We start from the raw sequence: 22,727 nt of genomic DNA on the forward strand, positions 1-22,727 counted from the left end.
AAATAAATAAATAAAATCTTAAAAACAAAACAAAACCTTTCCACAGTCAATTATCTCTGCATTACTCAGCCCCAAATGTCACATTTTATTTTATTTTTTTTTAAAGATTTTATTTATTTATTTGAGAGAGAGACAGTGAGAGAGAGCATGAGCGAGAAGGTCAGAGGGAGAAGCAGACTCCCCATGGAGCTGGGAGCCCGATGCGGGACTCGATCCCGGAACTCCAGGATCATGACCTGAGCTGAAGGCAGTCGTCCAACCAACTGAGCCACCCAGGCGTCCCCAAATGTCACATTTTAAAGATAAAACTCTACAACACTCATGGTATCAGTCTGAGAGTGAAAATAATACATAAAATTTGAAGGCACCATTTCATGGCCTGTCGGACACATCTTTAGATTAGGTTCACCTATACTTATTTTAAATGTGTGGGTTGGTTTTTGCTCTAAATAATTTCAAATAAGTATTCAATTAAAATATAAACTGAAAAAGATTTGCTGATGTTGGCTGTCTGATTTTTCTCAGCTTACTCTGGTAAGAGCATCGGTTGGTACCAACCCTGTTCAGGGGCTATAGTAGAGGTGGAATACAGAGAAAACGTAAGAAGTATCCTTTGTCTAAATTCTTGTTGTACTGAGGATCTGAGGGTTGCAGCATATCCCATTAAACAGTTCTGTGTAATTATCTTTATATTTGTGTCTCCTGATTTTTTTTGGCGACCCAAAGTATTGCTAGAAAATAGGGACTTGGGGGCGCCTGGGTGGCTCAGTGCCTTCAGCTGAGGTCATAATCCCGGGGTCCTGGGATCGAGCCCCACATCGGACTCTCTGCTCAGCAGGGATACTGCTTACCCCCACCCCTGCCTGCTTCTCTACCTACTTGTGATCTCTGTCAAATAAATAAATAAAAATCTTCAAAAAAAAAAAAATGGGGACTTGTGCAGTAATAACGCTTGTAAAATATATCTTATAATGAAAAACTCCAACAGATCAGCTCCCAGTGGGGTTTTCCATCAGAGTTTTCTTCATGGTTGAGCATACTGATGACAAAAGACAAGAAATGCTAGATGTACTGAGACATGGAGAACATTATACTTGTTTAATGGTTCTTTGTAGATGGCCTATCCTAGATTATGCTTTCCATATCACCTACTAATCCTGAATATAATCATCCAACACCACTGGTAAGTCTTTCTTTTTACTCGTATTGCCTAAGAGATAAAGACTAGAGAGCTAAAAGATTATCTTGTATTGCTAACTGTGCTACTTTAAGACAATTTTATATGTATTTTACAGCATCTTAGAGAATCATAAAAGTAAACCTATAGAACATAGGAAATATTCTCATTTATATACAACATGCTCATTTACATTACTCATCTACATAGAATATATTCAAATGTCCACCAAATGTAGGAAGAGTAGCAGATAAAAACATAGGAAGCACCTGAAGGTATACACTCAATACATCTTAATGCATGTATTTCTTAATTTTAAATAATTTTCAAACAGTTTGATATATATTCCTCATTCCTAGCACACAATTATTGAGTAACTAGAAAACGTTGGCCTGATGCTTTGATTTTAAGAAGAACAGAGATTTTCAGAAGAGTGGTTTAAAGAGTTTCTTAGATCCCATCTTACTCCTAATGACCCACCTTAGTCCTTGCCAGCAAGGGAGCACCCCGTTCCAGCAGAAGCTCTACCACTTGGTCATGCCCACTCCTTGCAGCACAGTGAAGGGGTGTCAAACCATCCTGCCAAAAGAATTAAAGAATTAATCTGGAGTTAACATAAAAAAAAAAAAAAAAAAAGTCAAGATTGTCTTTTTTGCCACTGCAAAGAGAAGGTTTCCTGAACTCATTCCTACTGCCTCAACAGATCTGTAATGGAATTGCTATTGGTTAAATGATAGAGAAGAGAGAGAAAACAAAACAGTGAGAGATCTCAACAGAGGGCTAGAGAGAAAAAGAAAGATAGGGAAGAAATGGAGAGGGAGAGGGCAAGAGAGATCTCACATGCCGAGGTTCAATGTGAAACAACACGCTGCTGGTCCTGTGTTTTCATATTCAGGAAGATGCAAAAGTGGAGTTTGCAGCAATTGTTGAACTTCAAAGCCCTACTTGCTTGGAACCACAAGGCTGAGATGGTATCACTAAATTATCTTCATTTTGGTTGTCCTAACAGAACCTTTACCCCCAAATTCTTCTTAATCTGATTTGTCCATCTTTGATCTCTTGAATTGTCACTATTTTTATAAATCCTCCTAAAACACCCCCTGTGGCTCATAGACATTTTTTTTCACATTCTTCTAAAGGTTTCCATACAAATTTTTCAACCCAAATTACACAATTATTTCTTAGAGATGAAATTGATTATTAACAATAATAGCATTAAAATGGAGTCAAACAAAATTATGGCCCAACTCTATGTTGTTATTTATACAACTTTCTGAACTTGATACTTCTCAGGTAGTTTCTGATTCCAGAGCAATCCTCAAATTCCTTCTGTCTTTTGGATTTTATTTCTCTTTAGGGTGGCATGGCCAGAAAGGAGAGTGGGTAGGTTGTAAGAATGGGCAAGAAGTGAGAGAGAAAATGAAATCCTGAGTACAGAAATTAGCTGAAGATTTCAAGCTTAAGGGAGAAAAAGGTTGTCCTAAGGAGGGATATTGAAAAGGTAGGTAACAGTCAAAGAAAATGAGGGGTCGTGAGTAGTTAAGAGGACTTCAAAAGCTTCTGATTTATCCAGAACTCAAAGAGCCTATCTTTTGTCTCTGTTTCCAGGACCATCGCTCTGGGTTATGCTTTCCTCCTAGTAAATACAATTTATCTGGGTTACAACTCTCTTCCTGTCCCAACATTCTGGAATTTCTATGCTAGATATTGTCCCTTTACCCTCCAGATCCATTCTCTACCTTTCTCTCCTCTGCTCCATGTCTGACAGATAAAGCACTCTCGGTTGTAGTAGGGGGCTACCTTGCCCTCTGGCTTCTGGCTGGGTATGGGGAACACAGCAAGACAGCCATTCTGTAAAAGATCTCATCTGGCTGTGTCTCTTCACCAAAGGTTACACTCAAGCCAAAAACAGCCTTGGCCATCCAATTCTCTCCTTTGAAGTCTTGGTACATCAACTCTCACCTTGCTGTGTTGGGATTGGTCATGAGCTCTTCTATTCCTAGCTCCTGGAAGTCTATACTACCCCTCATGCCTTCCCTACAGTCTACCTACAATGTTAGAAATAGATCCCTTAACAATCTATATTCAAATGATCAAACGTGAAGGTGCTTTCTGTTTTTGGCTAGGACCTTGAGTTCGAATGATACTTTGCTTTGTTAAATCTACTTAGCTAGTATTAAGATACCGAATATCCAACAGAGACCTTGCAATTTTGGATATGTAAGAATTAGCATGAAAAGACTGCCTTTCGGGGTGGGGGGTGGGAATTAACTACTGTAGTCGGGATGCCGAGTTATTTTAAAGTTCACCAGAAAGAAGCCTAAAAAAAGAAATTGTTCAGGCAAAGTGGTTAAGATGATTATGCTTTTGTATCTCCATAACGTACCTTGTGGTGGAAGTACAGTGCATTAGCTGCTATTTAAGTTATATAACTATTAGAGATAGCTTGACTTCTCAACCAGATTCTTGGAGGGGGCCTCATGGAGAACTAGAGTTTGAGAAATCCAACAACGTGAATGAAGGCATTATATGCAGTGGTCCGACATCTGGGCTCTGGAATCATAGAGACTCAGGTGTGAGTCTCAGGTCAGCCACCAAGGAGGATTCTTTCTGAGGCTCGGCTTCACAGCATATAAAATGGGGTAATTTCCTTTATCCCATTTAACTTGTGACCTCTTTTGAATGAGGGACTCTGCCTTAAACCATCTTCAGAAAAGGGATTGTTTTCTACAGAAAACATGAAAGATGCATTGTGTAATCATGTTGAAAACTTTAAATACTCAATTGTTGGGTTAATGTAGAGCATGAAATCAGCCATAATACCTGGTTTGCTAAAATGTAACACGTACAACGATCACGCTGCTGGGGGCAAGGGAAGCTTTCAGAGAAGGGTGTGGGCCTTTGGAATGCTGAGGCCTGTGTTACCACTCTGCTGTTGGAATGCCCCTGGGAGTTGCCTTCCAGAAGCTTTCCGAGCCCAAACAGCCACCCTGTGTTCTAAGAGATATGTATGCATTGTCCTTTAGGCTGAGGTTAGCAGAATTCATAGACCAAGCAGATAAGCATATCTTATCTCTCCCATAAACAGATCCTTCCAGTTTCAATAAGACCCACATCACTTGCTTGAGAAACAAGGTAAGGGTTTGTGATTATCCTGAACGACCAACAAAAGCCAGAGCAAAGAAGAACAAAGTGTGTTCCTCTCGGAATGCTGATCCCCTTGCCTTCTCCTCTCTTTCACAGTAAAGTTTGTAGTAATCCTTTCATCTGTTGGTACAGAGATTGCTGGCCATTCCCGGCACAGAGTAACAATAGGTAAATATGGAGAACACTTAATAAATTCATAAGAACATCAAAGAGTAATAAGGATTACATTGATTCTAAATCTGATGTAATTTATCTCGCTTATAAAGGATATGGACATTATATCAAATTCAATTCTCCCAACATGCTCAGTGTAAACAGATCTTAGATATTTTCTATAACTACACTATCTCATTATTGCCAAAAAAAATCTTATCAAAATTTTGTATTCAAGGACTTTTTTACTTAATTCTTTAAATTAACTCTTAGGAATGTTGATTTGTTCAATATCTTTAACTTAAATTCTTCAGACTATATTTGAAGGCTACTTCCCCCAGGAATCCTTTTTCTTGTTTTCTTTCCTTCTTTTTTTGCCCCTCACTAGAATCAGTTCAGATCACACTATGATGCTGATAATCCTTAAAAGGCTAGATCAGTCAACAGTAGAGGGGTGCCACTTTTCCAGCTGCTAATCCACCGCCTGAGCTTTTTACAACCATTTCTTTCCTTATCTTTTTCCTTCCTCTGTCTCTGTTTAATTGTAGATGTATCCTGAAGTCTGTGTATTAACACAGGCTCTGCTAATGACTACCCTGTGTATCCTAGGTCAAGTGACATAAGTCCTCTGAAAATCATTTTTCCCTTTGGCAGTCTCATTTTCCAAATGAAGACCTCCATATTTTCCTAACAAGCAGTTAACACAACCTTTGTAAACTGGTAGGAAGAGGAAATAAAATGATATTTGTAGAATATTTAGCAGGGTGCCTAGAACATCACGTGCGATGACAATTGGTAGCCACTACTGTTGCTTTAATTATTGTGATTCTTTTTCCTGATATATTGGTTTTTTGTTCATCATCTTTTAATGTTTTTGTATACTTGTATTGTTTGCACTACAACATGTATTTCAATATTTTAACCTTATATGGAGTATCTCCACATTTAAATAATATATAAGATTAAAAATAAAAAAGAATAATGCTCTTAATAAAAATTGGATTAATAATATCATTTTTAACTAGCTATGAAGTTTCTGTTTTAACATTTAAATGAGGTTTTTCAAACACCAGAAAACCAGAGCTCTGGTGAAAATGTCTGTTTCACACCAGATCCTAGTCAGTGGTGAGAATGTCAACTAGATGCAAAATGTCTCTCAGTGATTGACAAAGTGCTGGCAGAAGTGGGGAAGAAACAGTGGGTAAGATTTTTTTTAATTACCCCTAATCCTCTACATATCTTGCTTTTCTCCAGATAATGAAAACCTTATAACTGAGAAAAATAATGAGAAGATCAAGTGGAAAATTCTTGATATAACATACTAGATTCAGAATGTTTATGACTAATATGGATTGCTAAGGTAAATTGAGACCCCTATTATAAAAAAAAAGAAAGAAAAATATTATTTTTAATTCCTTATATAGAAGCTCTATTGTACTACCTAAAAAGATAGTCAAAAAGTAAATGTAAAATTTTTCTATTTTAAAATCTATTTTCAAAAGACAAAAGAAAAAGCTAACCAGATTCCTGTTTTAATAATAAAGTATTATACTTGTATTTTAGTTATAAATAGTTAATAATAAAGTATTATACTTGTATTTTAATTACAAATAGTTAATAATAAAGTATTATACTTGTATTTTAGTTACAAACAGAATTAAAAGAATCCAACTGCTTTTAAAATCCTACTCCTTAAGAGATAAGGAAGTACTTTAACTTACATTTAAGGAATGAATGAACAGAATGTACACACGATGTATACAATTATAAAACCTATTTTTGCTTTATAAATTCTTGAATGAAATACAATTTATTTGTATATCTAAAGGCTACACTGGATGAAATACAGCCCAAATATTCTCTTCACAGAAGGAACCAAGGCTTACATTTGATTAACTTGCGTAAGGACAATTATTTAATGGCAGAACTAGCATAAGACTTCCTTAGTATTCTTTTTATGAAAATGCACTGCCTATTTGGAGTTAGACTTAAATTACATATGCAAATGTTTGTAGGCCATGCAAATTAAAACATATTTTACAGAACTAAGTACCTACCGCAATGATAAAAAAAATAAAATCAATTGCCTCAAAAATGAATGAATATACCAGAAAAATATTAATAAGAATAATGTGGAGCCTTAAGACACTGGCCAAGATAAAATTCTGTTGCATTTACTAAGTGCTTTCTTTACACTGGTACTCTCAATTATTAGAGAGTCTCAATAGAAATAGGTAAGGGAGACATTACGTTAGTAATAAACTTAAAAGAGGAAGCAAAGAAACTCTTTCCTTTAAGCATGAAGAACGAGGAGGCAGAACATGAAGCATTGTGCATAATTGTTCCAATTCTGCATACCTATAGCACAGCAAGGGAAAAGGCATGCCAACAAAGCAAAGGGTAGAAATCATATAAAACTCTGATGCAAAGACAGCAGACAGTACAACAATGATCTTGAGAGACAAAGCAAACCACTCTAGAGCTCCCACATGATAATATGTCATAGATGTTCTGGACCAAACGTCTTAGAGAAGTAAGATTAAGAAAACAACGTTTCCTGAGGTCATTAAAAAACAGAATTTATAGGGGCGCATGGGTGGCACAATTGGTTAGGTGTCTAACTCTTGATTTTGGATGAGGTTATGATCTCAGGGTCCTAGGATCCAGCCCTGGGGACTGGCTTGGCTCTCAGCAAGGAGTCTGCTTGAGATTCTCTCCCTCCCCTTCCACCCCTCCCCACACTTGTGTGCATGTGCACATGCCCTCTCACTCTCAAATAAATAAAATCTTAAAAAAAAAAAAAAAAAGAAAAGAAAAGAATTTATAGTCTGGGACTGGTGTAGTCCCCAGAAGCTCAAAGATGATAAAGCTTATTAAATAAAAACACTCACTATCCTTAAGATTTGCAAAGGAACTAGATTTGATGCTTAGCCTTGTGACTATGAGAATATAAAGTCCCAGGATTAAACAGTGAAGATAAAATATCATAAGGGACATATCCCATCACTATCTTTTACAGACTTCTCACACCATATACTTCAAACTGTTCACATTATAAGAATGTTTAAAGTTTCGCTGAAGTCTATAATTAACCAAATCTATTCCAGGGAACTAATACTGAAGTACTAATTTAATGTTTAAGGAAGTAACTACATATAATGTCATTAACATAATAAAAAATTATGAAGAGCTAAGTTATTGACCCACCCCGCTTTCAAAAAGATAAATAATAATATCTAAGAGTTAATCTTCATACAACCATATGAGATAGGTACCAATATCAGCCTATGTTCAAAGGAGGTAATAAGTAAACTGCCAATATCCTATATCTAGTAAGTAGTAGAAGTAAATTGAAATCAGGTAATCTGCCTTCAGAGGCCAAACTCTGAACAATGATCTTCTCCAGCCTATCTTATCATCTATTTATTGGCAGTATATAAAACTTAGATTTGTATTCTTCTTGACAAATCTGAAATGAATGAAGGGCCCTGCCTCTTATCAAACTGGAATGAGTAAAGATGCAACATAATAACCAGACATCTGCCTTGGGTGCCTGGGTGGCTCAGCTGGTTGGGTGACTGCCTTCGGCTCAGGTCATGATCCTGGAGTCCTGGGATCAAGTCCCACATTGGACTCCCTGCTTGTCAGGGCGTCTGCTTCTCCCTTTGACCCTCCCCCCTCTCATGCTCTCTCTTTCTCTCATTCTCTCTAAATAAATAAAATTAAAGGAAAAAATAACCAGATGCCTTTGTTCCGTAAGCATACAGCAGATCTCCTGCTCAGGTCAGTATAGGATAATCACTTAAGAAAAATGATTTAAAAATTGGAAAATTAGAAGCAAAAGATTATCAACATGTATCCACGTATTTTATGTAAAAGTCACACCCTCACAGCATAACGTAGGCTTATGTGTTTGGGTTTTAGAAATGTAAAGCTAATAATCAGAGAAACTTCAGTTCAATTCTTCATCTTTGTTACCCAAAATAACCAAGGACTTGAAAAACTGTCTCATTGAGGGCCTAGCATTCTGTTTCCCCAGCACTTTTGAGCAAATATTAATTCCACTTGACAATGAGAAACCTTTAAATATTGTATGAGATTTAAATCGAATCCAAGAAGCAATTTCCTTGAAAACACATTGCTTATATTTCAGGACTGGTATTTTAAGGTGCCTGCATAAAGAATACAAAGAACAAAAATGGTAGGAAATTGAAAGAACAGAGACACTCACCCTAGTTTTGGCATCGATCTGACCACCACGATCCAGTAAGAGCTTCACCATGTTTGTGTTTCCCCTTTTGGAAGCCACATGCAGAGGAGTGATTCCATTCTACACCATGGAAAGACCAAACAAGAGCATGTTGGGTATGACAGGGCATGATGTTGTGAAGACTGTGTTAGTGGGTGCAAAGTAAGGCTGAGACCCATGTTGTAATTTGATTCGAGGTTACTAAAGTTTCAATGTCTTTGATTTTTAAGGGACAAAAAAGCACACAAACCACAGAGCACTATAGTTAGAGGATGAAAAATGGAATGAAACTACATAACTAAGTTAGTCCGTGACTATAACATATGTATCGAATATACACATTACTCTGTACACATTGTCAAGAGACAAAGGGAGTGCTTTGACAAGAAAAAAGTGTCAAATTCTACTTAGGACAGAGCCCTAGTCAAAGTCTATATCTTTTTTGTTACAGTATCCAGGCCCTGAAAGATTCCAGGATCTTCAAGTTTCCTTTGCTTCAAAATAGAATATAAATATACATATTCAATAACCATTGGAAAAATGATTCTTAAAAACACCTTCTTCAGAATAATTCAGTATGAAAAACAACTTGAAAATAGCTCAACATAGTTTCAGTACAGAAGCCTTCTCAGGACAAAACACCATATATATATGAATTATAGTTGTTTACTTTATGAGCTACCCTCTGTCATCATTATGGCAAGAATATGTACCTGACTTTTTGCATATCAAAATTTTACAAATATTCAAATATTGCATTTACTGATTTATATTAAGTACAGTGTTTTGTAATTATCATGTAAGTGAATTCTTTCCAGTGAAAGCTTACCATTAAACATATAATGCAACATGATGTCTTGTTATGTATATTGGTAAGACTACATGAGTGAACTCTCAATTCACTAAAAACATTTTTTGGCCAAATTATGTGCCCCATAATCATTAAAACACTGTATAAATGTATTTATACATTTGATACTTAACGTTCTAACAGTTTAATGATTGATTCACTTGAGTTGCTCATTCATGATTCATGGAGTGATCTTTAAATATAACTACTCACACTGATGTCAGCATAAATATCCTCCTTAACTGCCACAAATAAATATGCTATTTATTCCACATCACTTTTTAAGTAGGTGAATCACTTTTAATTTTAGTATAACATGTCAAAAAGTATTAAAAATAACCAAATTAAAAATATATTAAAACATACAATATGAAAAGATGTCAACTGTGGTAACATAAAGTGGGAGAAGGAAATTAAACTTTTTAAATGCAATTGAAATTGTTTCCAGCTTAAAATAAAATGTTAAAACTATAAAATTTGTATGTAAGCCCCAAGATAACCACACACATGGAAAAAAAAAAACTATACAAGTTACACAAAATAAAAGAAAAACGTATCAAAGTATAATAATACCAAAAGTCAACAAATCATAAAGGAAGATAGCAAGAGAGGAAAAAAGAGAAAAAGAGCTACAAGACAAGTAGAAAACAATTAACAAAAGGGCAATATTAAATCCTTTTTATCAATAACTAAATGTAAATGGATTAAAATTCCCAAACAGAAGACATGGAGTGAAGGGCACCCCAGGCGGCTCAGTGGGTTAAAGCCTCCGCCTTCAGCTCAGGTGGTGATCCCAGGGTCCTGGAATGGAGCCCCGCATTGGGCTCTCTGCTCAGCAGGGAGTCTGTTCCCCGCCTGCCTCTCTGCCTACTTGTGATCTCTGTGAAATAAATAAATAAAATCTAAAAAGAATAGAAGACATGGAGAGGCTGAACGGAACAAATATTATAAAATGTCTATGCTACCCAAAGCAATCTATATATTCAATGTAATCCTGATCAAAATATGAGAAAAATGAGAGCATGTATGTGTGAACTGATACATTCTTAATTTTCACTTATTTGGTCATGATGACTTCATGTGATTCAAAGAAAAAAAAAACTGAAAAATCTAATAAATCCAGCACAGATCCAGACAAGGAAAAAGAAACAAGCTATTACTATTTTCCATTTTTACTTTAGTATAATGTCCATTCACTGCTATCTAAAATGAGAAGTTATTTTAATCCATACCCTAGCTGTAAAGTCCACAGCAGCTCCCCGATTTAGAAGAAGAGTTGCCACGTTGACATTTCCGTAGTGGGCGGCAATGTGCAAAGGGGTAAAACCACTCTATGGAAAGCAAAGAAAACGACAGTCACTAAAGCATTTCACCTCCATATGTCACAGTCCCTGGATTAGTGAAGAAAATCACATGGTAGTTGTTTACCTAGTATGTGAGCAATACCAGATAATAAATGCTTTAATAAGGCTCTTCAAATTTTAGTGCAATGAGGTAGTAAATAACTAACTAAATAAGCAGGTAAATAAATACCCTGCATTTCTTGGCAACATTATCTCTAATTAGCTTAATGATTTATCTGCTTACAAGATTTATTGTTTATACAAAACCATGTTTCTTGGGTTGGTTTAACTTTAGAGAAAAACAGAATATGATTAAACAATAAAGTTTCAGCCATTGGATTAAAGTAATTGTGAGTAAAAGAATTTTCTCCAGAGAAAGACTCAAAACTATTGTTTTGTTTTGCTCAGGGTTTTTTTTAATAAAAGCAACAACAACAACAACAACAACAAACAGCATTAGTTGGCATTGTGCCTTTGGAGCTATGAAAATGTGAGAAACTCTTACAGAGGATACACTATTTGTTCCACATCATTTACACCGTCATACTTCTGTCTTCTTTAACAACTGTGCTTAGTGAGAAGAGGTTGTTACAATGAAAAAAAGTTTAAAAACGAAAACTAAACAATATACCTGGCATCAATGTAAATATCAAATAAAGAAAAAAAGTCAGCCAAACTCAATTTTGAATGTTAATTAAAACAAATTTTAACAAGACTGTTATGAAATAAAATAAGCAGGTTAAATCAATTACATAGCCATTAGAGAACTGTTTACTCTCAGAATGTTTAAAAAATTAGTCTGAAAATCTTCATGGAAGAAAAGTATACTTCCTTTCATTTCTTTTTCTGATGAAATTTAGTTAGAAATTGTTGCCATTTTCACAATAGATGTATATTAACTCTTTTTATTATTAAAGTATGCAAACATGTATTCTCCCCGCTCTCCATAATTTCATCATTTTTTTACTCAATAAAAGATGATAGGATATTGTTAATAAAGACTATTGTTACAGAACTGGATCTCAAACCATGCAGTTCTGAAGTTATTTTGTATCAGTACCTCTCATTTGAAATGAACTTTGATTTACATACACTGTTTTTAAGAAATATTATCTAAATCACAACCATTATTTCCCTATTCATTTGATAAACAGTTTTCGGTGACTTTGCTTTTCAAATGTCCTAAATAAGCATTCAGATATCTTAGGTAATAGAAAATCCTCTGTGCTATCAGCCGAATTAGCTGCAAATAATATCTGACTATAGAGAACCAAGACACAAAATAAGAATAGTAACTATCAGTCAAAATCCCACACTTGTGGTAAAGATAGTTTTGTGTCTATGTGATACCAAATATTCATGTCAAAATGGAGGGAAAAATCAGCTTACAACCAGACTGTTATTTTATAAAATGTCAAATTTTTGTATTTTAAGAAGTAATTGACTAGAAGTTTTTCATTTTTATCTTGATATTTCCTGTCATCCAGACATATGCTGAATGTAAGTCTATCTTTTAAGTTACAATTTAATTCCAGGGGAGGGGGGGGACAACACAGTGATTGCTAGTGAATCATTTTCAAATTATTTTTCTTATTTGCAAAAATAAACCAATTTATTGTGTGACACAGCCTTGTCAGCCATCTGTGATGATGCCTCAGACTCTGACTTTTGACCAACCAACACAAAGCTTGTATAAGCCTCCCTGAAGAACTCTTGCCTGATTACCATGAAGGTAGGAAGCTCAGTTCACCTTTCTACAGGGGTATCAGTGGAAGGGTTCCCCTCTTTGTTACTCTATTGTCCTTAAAGAAATATTTCTAACTCAGTACAAATCTCCCCAAACTGCTGCTTTCAACACAATATTTAGAGCCAAAATTGCTGTCAAAAATACCTCTTAAACGATCACCAAAATCACCTAAAAATTAAAGGTATTAAAATCAGTAATTAAGATGTCAATTTATATGATTCCAGTCTTGAGCAATTTCACCAAGCAATTGGGCTTTTTTTTTTTTTTAATCTATGTCCTAAGTTCCATGCACAGATATGGGACAGAAGAAATAATATGACTAACTCAAGTATTCGCACCTATATCACATATATTCACATCTTATCAATAGGTAAATTTTTTAATAAACAAGGTATTAGTTCTAGAAATACACTACTCTCAATAAAAGTTAAATGAATGCTCAAAACCTCTCCAGGTCCACAGTCCAGTGATCATAAGATGTTAGTCTAAAAGAGTCCCCTCAAAAAAGTGAAAATCAACCTACACAGTCACTTGTCTTTGAATACAGGTTTATTTCTACAATATGCTTTCAACAATGTTTGTGTTAGTGCCTCTTTTGGCAATGGTCAAGGAGAGGCTGCTAAACACACACACACACACACACACACACACACACACACACACACACACAATACAGAGAAGCTTCTGCACTGAATGTTCCTGGTGATCGATGTGACTTACTCTGGTATGTGGAAAATAGATGATTTCATATCAAGTATTGTTAAGACTTAGAGAGATAAAAGCAAATGTTCTGATCATGATACTCTCAATTATCACTATTGATTATATACAAAGTGGTTAAAAAAATATGGGAAAAAAGGCAACTGTAAGGAGATTAAAGAATAAAACAGTAGCAAAGAAACCTCCTTAAATTTCACTTTGCTAAACTCTAGCCTGAGAAATCTCATTAAGAGAGGGTCATATTTCTTACTGGCAAAATAGTATTTAATAATAAAGCTCACTCAGAAAACACATATTAAGGAGAGTTTCATTTTATGCTCTATTCTAATAAGCTACTTAAATAGCTACACTGATAAAATAGCTTCTGATATATGTCACATTAAATTTTTTGAATTATTCATTTCCCTTAATTATGAGAAAAGTTTTTAAATTAATTTCCTACTAATGGAAATTCCAATCATTAGTATGAATTAGTGAGCATTTATCCCAATTGGGCAAAAAACTAAAATCAATAAAATCAAGATATATTTTGGTATAACCGTAATACTGTACCTCAGTTGTCCTATTCACCATCATCTGAAGCAGTGTTGTGTGGGAAAAAGAGGGAAGATATTACACAGAGCAAAATTAAGGAAACAGTCAATCCACTCGCTGCAGTTGGATACATTGTTTCAACATGCCAAAATATATCCTCCTGAGAAAAGACATCCATAACACTACACAAAACAATGTTATCGCTCTAAAATTCCGCTTCTATTATTTTTGATTACAAAGAGAATAAATAAGCAGATTTCTAAAAAAGCTGAACCTCATTTTAAAAGAAAATTATCTTAAAAATTCTTCTTGTTACTCTACCCAATAGACAGCCCCCTTCTTTTTGAAATACCTCTGGAAGTAATTTATCTCTTTCGATAACCGGAAGTAATTTTGCATTATCACCATGGCCTACTTCTTTATCATTCCCCAGGAGGAACCTGGCAGCTGAAGAGGTCCTTTCCACAAATGCGTTCAGCTTTTACCTTGGATTGTACGTCAGCGTTGTGATCGTTCTGCAGCAGGAGGGCAGCGGATTTGGTGTCATCTTTCCTAGCTGCAATATGCAGAGCTGGCAGCCTCACTTTCCCTTTGGTATCATTCTCTAAGAGGATGGCCACTGCCTGGTTGTGTCCTTGCTGGAGCGCCACCGCGAGTGGCGTGAAGCCATCCTAGTAAAATGGAAGAAGAAAAAATTTTCCATTCACTTTTGGAAGCATGAGATTCAACTCTCAGCAATGCCTCTAATGTTTAAAATAATAATTAAGATAGAGAAGAAATGCAAAAGGATGAAATACTACCGTGTAGATTAAAGCATGGCTAAAATTAACAACTCAGGAAAACAACAGACATTGGCAAGGATACAGAGAAAGGGGAACCCTCTTACACTGCTGGTGGGAATGCAAACTGAAGCAGCTACTCTGGAAACAGCATGGAGGTTCCTCAAAAAGTTAAAAACAGAACTACCCTATGACCTAGCAATTGCACTATGAGGCATTTATCCAAAGGATACAAACCTAGTGATTCGAAGGGGAACATGCACCCCAAAGTTTATAGCAGCAATGTCCACAATAGTCGAAATATGGAAAGAGCTCAGAGATCCATTGACAGATGAATAGATAAAGAAAAGGTGGTATGTACACTATGTACACACCCACACCATGGAATATCACTCAGCCATCAAAAAGAATAAAATCTTGCCATTTGCAATGATATGGATGGAACTAGAGGGTATTATGCTAAGGGAAATAACTCAATCAGAGAAAGACAAATACCATATGATTTCACTCAGATGTGGAATTTAAGAAACAAAACAGATGAACATAGGGAAAGGGAAGGAAAAATAAAGTAAGATGAAAATAGGGAGGGAGACAATCCTAGGAAACAAACTAGGGTTGCTGGAGGAGAGGTGGGGGGGAGATGGGATAACTGGGTGATGGGTATTAAGGAGGGCACTTGATGTAATGAGTGCTGGGTGTTACATGCAACTGATGAATCACTACATTCTACCCCTGAAACTGATTTTAAAAAGATTAAAGCAACTGACAATCAGTCATTCACCACACTATGGACTGGCTTCATCAAATTGTTTTCTTAGTTTCTATTCTACATATCTTGAAAAACATCTGCATTCCCTCACAAAGCATACTGTGCATAAGATGTGCTTAAATGTATGTTTAGAATGGGAAAATAAAAATTAGAACAACCTTAAGTAAGACCACCTTATAGAAAGGAAAGGATGGAAAGGGTAGAGATAATGGAGAACAAGTCTGATTGACAATCAAAGATATGGTAGCCAAGACAGGGAAATAAATTATGTGATAAACTATGCAAGTTACTAAATATCTCTATATTGATTGGGAAGAACAATAACTATCAATGGAATGGTCTATTGCCAATTAATCTGACAACTTTGGGATATAATGTAATCTAAAACCTTTTGGTAAGTAAGGCTAATTCATTAATTTTGCATTTAGTTGAATTTTATATTATTTAGATAATTTAGATATAAAATTATATGTGCTAGGTTAAAAAAACAGATTTTTAATTCTAAACTTGGAAAACAATTAAAAACAAAAACAATAGCACAGATAATCAAAGTTATAAGAGTTTTAGGAATAGATGGATAACCATACTAAAAAAGTTGGGAGCCATGTTTTCTCTCTAGAAACAAGTATTCAGTTAATGGAAAGGTGGTAAATAAAGAGAAAAATGTATATATAGGCTAGGCTCTGTTTTTGTTAAAACCTCCCTTACTCCACAAAAGCTTGAAAACAAGTCTCAGAAGTTTCCATTCATAGAAGAGATGAGGGTAATAGGATTGTACATTAATGATTGCATTTTAGGGATAACAGCAATTTATCATAATCTAACCACTCGATTTGTTTCCAACAATAATCTTTCAAAACTAGATTTTTGAGGTAAAATGATTTCCTATTGCACTACCACAAAAAGACTTGAATTTATTTTAATAAGAATTGAATTATAAATAAACACATCACATAACAGAATGGAAGAGTAAACCATGTAGTGTTGTAATACTAGTAGCCTAAATTTAGAACTTTGTTTGGCACAAATTAAGCACTCTGTGAAGGAGGAAAGATATCATCATATACATATTTGATTATCCACTCTAACACTGTGATAGTTTATGTAAAAAGAGCGTGAAATTTGCTTTTTCTTAGAGACGATGCATTTGCTGACAGTACAGAACCTAATTAAAAAGTTTTTAGCCTTCAATTTTGGTAACACTCAGGAAGAAGGAGGCTAGCAAACATTTATAAAAATGGTATTGGAGGATTCCCCTCAGAGAACTTAACTTTGGATGTCCACCACTATGATTTCATTCTAATCCATACTTCATGGGGGAAGGGTAAATATCTGAAATGGGTAAATATCTCAAGTACCTCAACTAACTCTATGAAAAAGAAAACCATATTAAAATTCAGTAGCTTCATTCTTCATCATTTATTTACCAATGCTGATTGCTACAATTACAGGAAACTTCAAACATTTAAATAGTTATTTTCAAACATAGGTTTCATTGCCATATTGAATAATTCATAATTATCTGATTTTTCAAGTGGTCACAGTGTCTTGATTAGTATTAATTTTTACAAATTAGGTCTACTAACAGGTTAGAGTAAATGTCTTCTTTAGGCATATTCACACATGTGAAAATGCGTCTGTAGAAGGTGTTCGGCAATACAACAAAATATGAAAACGTAATCAGCCATAAAGCTCCATAAGGATAGTAGTTTTCTACAGAATGACAGACTAAAAGGGAATGTGGAGAAGTTTATGTATATGTATGTTTCTTGATAATAGTTTCTTGATAATAGTCAGCAGGGGGGACTAATCAACTTAGCTTATATATGTCATTATTTAAATATTAAAAAATGAAACTAAACCAGGCATACACATGTCTAAGGTAGGATTCAAAACCTCATATGATTCACTTGCAAAAGCAGCATTTTTGTGTAGAAATCAGAGAGGGTTTTAGTTTTCTGCGAATCACAATGTAACATGGCCTCCTCTGATGAAATGTACATAAAAGGCTATTTTTGGAACCAGACTAAAATGCTCCAGAGGTCTAGACCCAAGGAGCCTTGAGATAGCTAAGAATACCAGCAAGCTGAATTTCCCCAAACCATATGCTGGAAATAATAAGGCTATATGGTGAACAGATGAACTCTATAGTGTCAAGGTTCCTCTGGGTAAGTGATTCTGCATTCAATAAAATAAAATAAACACAGATTTCCTTATTTTGGTACATTTCTCTGTGGTCCTGATACAGAGAGAAAGTCTCATACAGTTACTCAAACTTTGCCTGAAGATATTCACATGTTATTCATTGACATAATTAGGGTTTTAGGGGGGGAAATAATGGCCCTGAACATAAAAATCACACTGTACCATGTGTAAGAGTATAAAATCTGTATGTGCTAAATAGAGAACTTGAAGTCATTTTACATTGGGTAGTTGTGTTTTCCAAACACAAGCAAAAAAGAAACATGGTCCCATTAATAGTGATTACTTGGAATTTTGTCTTTAACTAATGAGAATAAGCTGTCAGAAAGTTATTGCCATTGGCTCCATAAAAAGTTTCCTGCCAGAGGGACTGGAAATAGATTACAATGATTTCTTCCCAGACAGCAAGGTAGGAGGGAATCCATGTTTATTTCACCGAAAGGCTTAATTGTTCAGAAAGGAAGTCATATTAGACATTAATAATTATCAAGTTAGTTTCTGGGTGACAAGTGTCTATCAGTCATCTTTCACTTCAGGTCAGGAGTTTTAAAGTTTTATCAGTGGTGGCACAGATGTGGAAAAGGAAAATCAAAGCCTGCATGATCTGGCTGAAAGGGGTGAGGAGAGGCATGGCCCAGTGGAACTCTCTTCCCTGCTCTTCTGTGTCACCCATTTCCAGCCTTCTGGGTGGCCCCTTGAGGCAATTTCTTCAAATTCAAGGGTTTCTGGAGCGTCACTAAAAAATCACTGTTCTAAGCAACCACTGAACTTGCTCCTTAATCTGCCAACACAAAAAAATGGGAAGGAAAATAACAAAGCAAGTTCTGTTTACTGGAGGACATGCATAGATAAAGGAAAGTGATGTTCTAAGTTGGCCCGTTGTAACTCCTTCTTATGTCTAGACATCCTGAATATGTTGATACTGAATTGACTTTGAACGTTCTATTTCGTTGTTGCTGTGATCACAGTCACACAATGACGTGCCATAATTTGTGCTTCAGAAAAATGCGAACTTTTTTTCGTGACATACTCCACATAAAATCGTGCTCACACAAATACCCATGAATCATTTCTGATCATTAAAAATTATTCCTTTAAAGAACTGAATTGGATCCTAACAGATAAAATACCGATGAAAAGAGATGCATAGAATTTACTGTCATCGAATTTTAGAATAATATACAAGCTCCCCAAACCCAGAGAATGGCAAATGGATGTAAACATGGGCTCATGGAAAAGCAAATCGACATGAATCCCAAATAAAGACATAAACTCATTCATTGGTGTGTGCTGGGTCATTCACCCACGGCCACTGTTGTAGCTGACAAAAGCAACGCGAACATTCCTAGCATCATTTAGACAAAATAATGGAGATCCTTTGCAGGTGGATATAAAGGACGTGGACACTGAGATCAGAGAATTTGAACCTGTAGGGTTGACAGTCTCACCTCAGTAGCAGTGCTCTGATTAGCTCCATTTTCAAGCAGATATTTTACAACATCAATGTGGTTCTCCTGGGCAGCCATGTATAAAGGAGTGAAGCCATTCTGAGGACAAACAATAAAAAAGACATCTTTAACCATTTGTAAAGTTTAAACTGGGGAAGAATACCACCAGACAAGGAAAAAGAATACTGTGGAGTAAACTTTTGAAATGATGAAACATATAACCTATCTCCACAATAAAGTATACATATATTTACTATTATAAAACTAACTGCAATCAGAGTAGAACCAATTCCCACACACAGTTCCTCAAAGAATGAGTTCAAAGTGACATGGAAGCCTATTGCCCTCACTTCCTGTCTTCATTTCAGCTCCGGAGATTTACATTCCCATCACATAACACTGTTAAAGCTAAAAATATCTAGTATCCTAATATAATCCTATAACATAATCAACTTCTCACTATATGTAGTATATTTATAAAATATTTATGTAATATCATCTGTATTTATTAATTCATAAACTATGTAAACAGACCACCATTATCTCATATGTACACAGTTTAGCTAGCACCTTTAAACGTATAAATTGATTGCTCATTCCAGAATGGCTGGGAGTGATTGCAAATCTGACTGAAAAAGTTTCAAAACAAAAAACAAACAAACAAACAAAACACCTATATTTCAGTATTCCAGTTAAAGTGGGATGGTTTATCTTGAACATCTGAACTATTTTTTAAGGCTGTTCTGAAATTCTATCATTCATTAATTCCTATATTCATTTATTCAGTTATTTACTAAAATCTGACCACTGTAGCTGGGATATCACTGGAATAACAGTAATAAGACAGACATCTGCCCTCATGAAGCATATACTATGGTAATATTATAACAATATTGTGTAGTCATAGTTTTTAAAAAATCTCTGAAATTATATAACTTGAGTTTAAAATTAAGTTTATTTTTTTTTAATTTTTTTTTTAATTTATTTGACAGACAGAGATCACAAGTAGGCAGAGAGGCAGGTGGGGTGGAGGGTGGGGAGGCAGGCTCCCCGCTGAGCAGAGAGCCAGATGTAGGGCTCCATCCCAGGACCCTGGGATCATGACTTGAGCTGAAGGCAGAGGTTTTAACCCACTGAGCCAACCATGCGCCCCTAAAATTAAGTTTAAACTGACAATTTTTTTTTATCAGATCCTTTGCAATAGGTAATACCTCATGTAAAAAAAAAAAAACAAAGTAAAGCTTTGGAAGAACAAAATACAAAACATGAAGTAATTCATAAACTCTCAAATCTAATAATTCTCTCAAAACAATGTCAGAGTCTTAAATGTTGTTGATTCCCTTAAAAATTCCACAGATTAATGAGAATAAGCAAAAACACAAATGAGACTTCAGGGATTTTCAAAAACTTAAAAGGAGAAAAATAACTATTTTGAAAACTTCTTCTATAGGCATTGCATAAGTGTGGAAACGTTATTTAAAATGGCCAAGACCCAGCAAATATAAAAATCCAGAGTATACAAGTAGAACAAGAAAAGACATTTTAAATTTGATTTTAAAGAAAATCTGCAGGCTTCAAGTGGAGGAGGAAATTTTAAAACTGAGAAATATTGTAAGAGGAATGAATTGACAATTTTGTAGGATTCAGGAATAACTTGCTGGCTAGATAGCATATTTTTTAAGACACAGCAAACAGGTGAAATCTTGGGTATTTTAAGAACACTGAAGAGGTGGCGGAAGGACAGAATTAGAGATTCAAAGGAAGGGAAAGCCAGTGAGGATGGTTAAAAACAATGAGTGGGTGTGGGATGGGGCTCTTTCATGACAAGTGAAAGGCAGCATGCAAAAAAAAAAAAAAAGAAGAAGAAGAAGAAGAAGAACTTTTAATAGAGTAAAACAATTTGCTTACATGTTTTCCTCTGACAGAATCTTGTGTATAGATGAGGAGAAAGGGAGATGGACTGTGGTTGCCAAATCAATAGGAAAAGAAATGTACCTTTCTTTGGCTCCTGCCCTGGGTCCTGGGCTCTAGAGAGGCCTCTTCTAGCTGAGTAGGGCTGGGGATCCAGGGGCCCAGGGGGACATGCCCACCCTGATCCTACAGCTCCCCTGCGTCTAGACCGAACACCAGACATGCAGCTACCCATAATCCTTGCTTATGTAGCCCACTGTGTGGTGGCAGTTCTAACTCAGACTCCCATCTTTGGGTTCATTCTCTCAAGGGTCTGCTGCCATGTCTACCCTGTGACAGACTGACTAACAGTCCCCAAATCTGTCCTCATCTTAATCCCTGGAAGTTGTAAATGTTACCTTATATGGCAAAAGGAACTTTGCAGATGTGACTAAATTAAGGATCTCGAGGTGAGGAGATTATCCTGGATTGTCCAGTTGGGTATAATGGAATCATAGGGTTTTTAATGAGGGGGAGGCAGAAAGTCAGAGAGGAGAGAAGACGCTATAGGGCTGGCTTTGGAGATGGAAGTAGGGGACGTGATCCATCCACATGATGCTCGTGTGGTATGGATGGAGCCAGGGATGGGCCAGGAGGAGGAACCAGCTGCAGGCCCGGGTTTAGAATCCGCACACCCCCAGCCACAATCCTGCGTGGAACTCCAAGGTTTCCCAGAAGTCTAATTTTGGACCCATCATGTTGTTATAAAGATATATTTGTCAATGTAGAAAGATAAGAGATACATATGTAACAGCTTGATATACAGCTTTTAATTTTAAAAAAGTGTATTGTAAGTGGGTATCTTTTTCACTCATGTCCTGGGCTCTGGAAGTGCTAATAGTGGGCTAGTGGTAGAGAGAGAAAAGGGGGGAATATCCATGAACAGTACATGGGAGAGGGGAAGAAGGGCAGTGACAGACAAATATTCAGAATCATGGTTAGAGTATTCCATGAATCACATTTGTGCTTCGGTACACAAGGGCTTTCAGCGGGGGGTGGGGGAGTAGGGGGGTGGGGGGGTGGAGAATGTATATATGAAGAATGATAAAAATAATTTATTGAACTTCTGCTATCTGCCATTCACTGTGAGAGATGCTTTGAATATGTCACCTCAAATTACATTGATCGTGTGCTTCTGTTGCCTGGGACTATCTAAATTTATGTATAGTATCCTGGAGTAATTATTAATAGCATCTCAGTTTGGATGATAAATTAAATGGCCTAATAGTATCTTTAATACTAAGAATAGTGCTGCAACCTTGGTACTCTCATCCCTACTTTTCTTTTCTTTTTTTGTTTTTAAAGTAAACTCTACCCCCAGTGTGGGGCTCAAACTCATGACTCCAGTATTAAGAGTCGTATGTTCCATAGACTGAGCTGGCCAGGTGCCCTTATCATCCCCATTTGGAATGAGGTAGCTGACAGGGCGCCTGGGTGGCTCAGTTGGCTAAGCGACTGCCTTCGGCTCAGGTCATGATCCTGGAGTCTCAGGATCGAGTCCCGCATGGGGCTCCCCACTCTCTCTCAATAATAAATCCTCTCTCTCTCTCTCTCAAATAAATAAATAAAATAAAATCTTTAAAAAAATGAAATGAGGTACTGAGGCTCAGACATTTGGGTAACTTGGCCAAAATCTCACAGCTAACAAGTGAACTGAAA

At 35.9% G+C, this 22,727-nt stretch overlaps 1 protein-coding gene across 1 annotated transcript in view; it reads right to left on the bottom strand.

Annotated features, from left to right (window-relative positions):
* The window catches only part of LOC111152577 (ankyrin 2), a 326,153-nt gene that overhangs the window by 125,216 nt on the left and 178,210 nt on the right, over positions 1 to 22,727 (bottom strand). Inside the window, exons 5-10 of the mRNA XM_022511070.1 lie at positions 19,119 to 19,217; positions 14,406 to 14,591; positions 13,939 to 13,962; positions 10,809 to 10,907; positions 8,709 to 8,807; positions 1,658 to 1,756 (exon numbers count right to left, since the gene is read on the bottom strand). Coding sequence (XP_022366778.1) covers positions 1,658 to 1,756; positions 8,709 to 8,807; positions 10,809 to 10,907; positions 13,939 to 13,962; positions 14,406 to 14,591; positions 19,119 to 19,217 — 606 coding nt within the window. The remainder of the gene's footprint in view (positions 1 to 1,657; positions 1,757 to 8,708; positions 8,808 to 10,808; positions 10,908 to 13,938; positions 13,963 to 14,405; positions 14,592 to 19,118; positions 19,218 to 22,727) is intronic.

The sequence above is a fragment of the Enhydra lutris genome, unplaced genomic scaffold (genome assembly GCF_002288905.1).
Source record: "Enhydra lutris kenyoni isolate GAN:26980312 unplaced genomic scaffold, ASM228890v2 scaffoldscaffold3, whole genome shotgun sequence".
Lineage (NCBI taxonomy): Eukaryota > Metazoa > Chordata > Mammalia > Carnivora > Mustelidae > Enhydra > Enhydra lutris.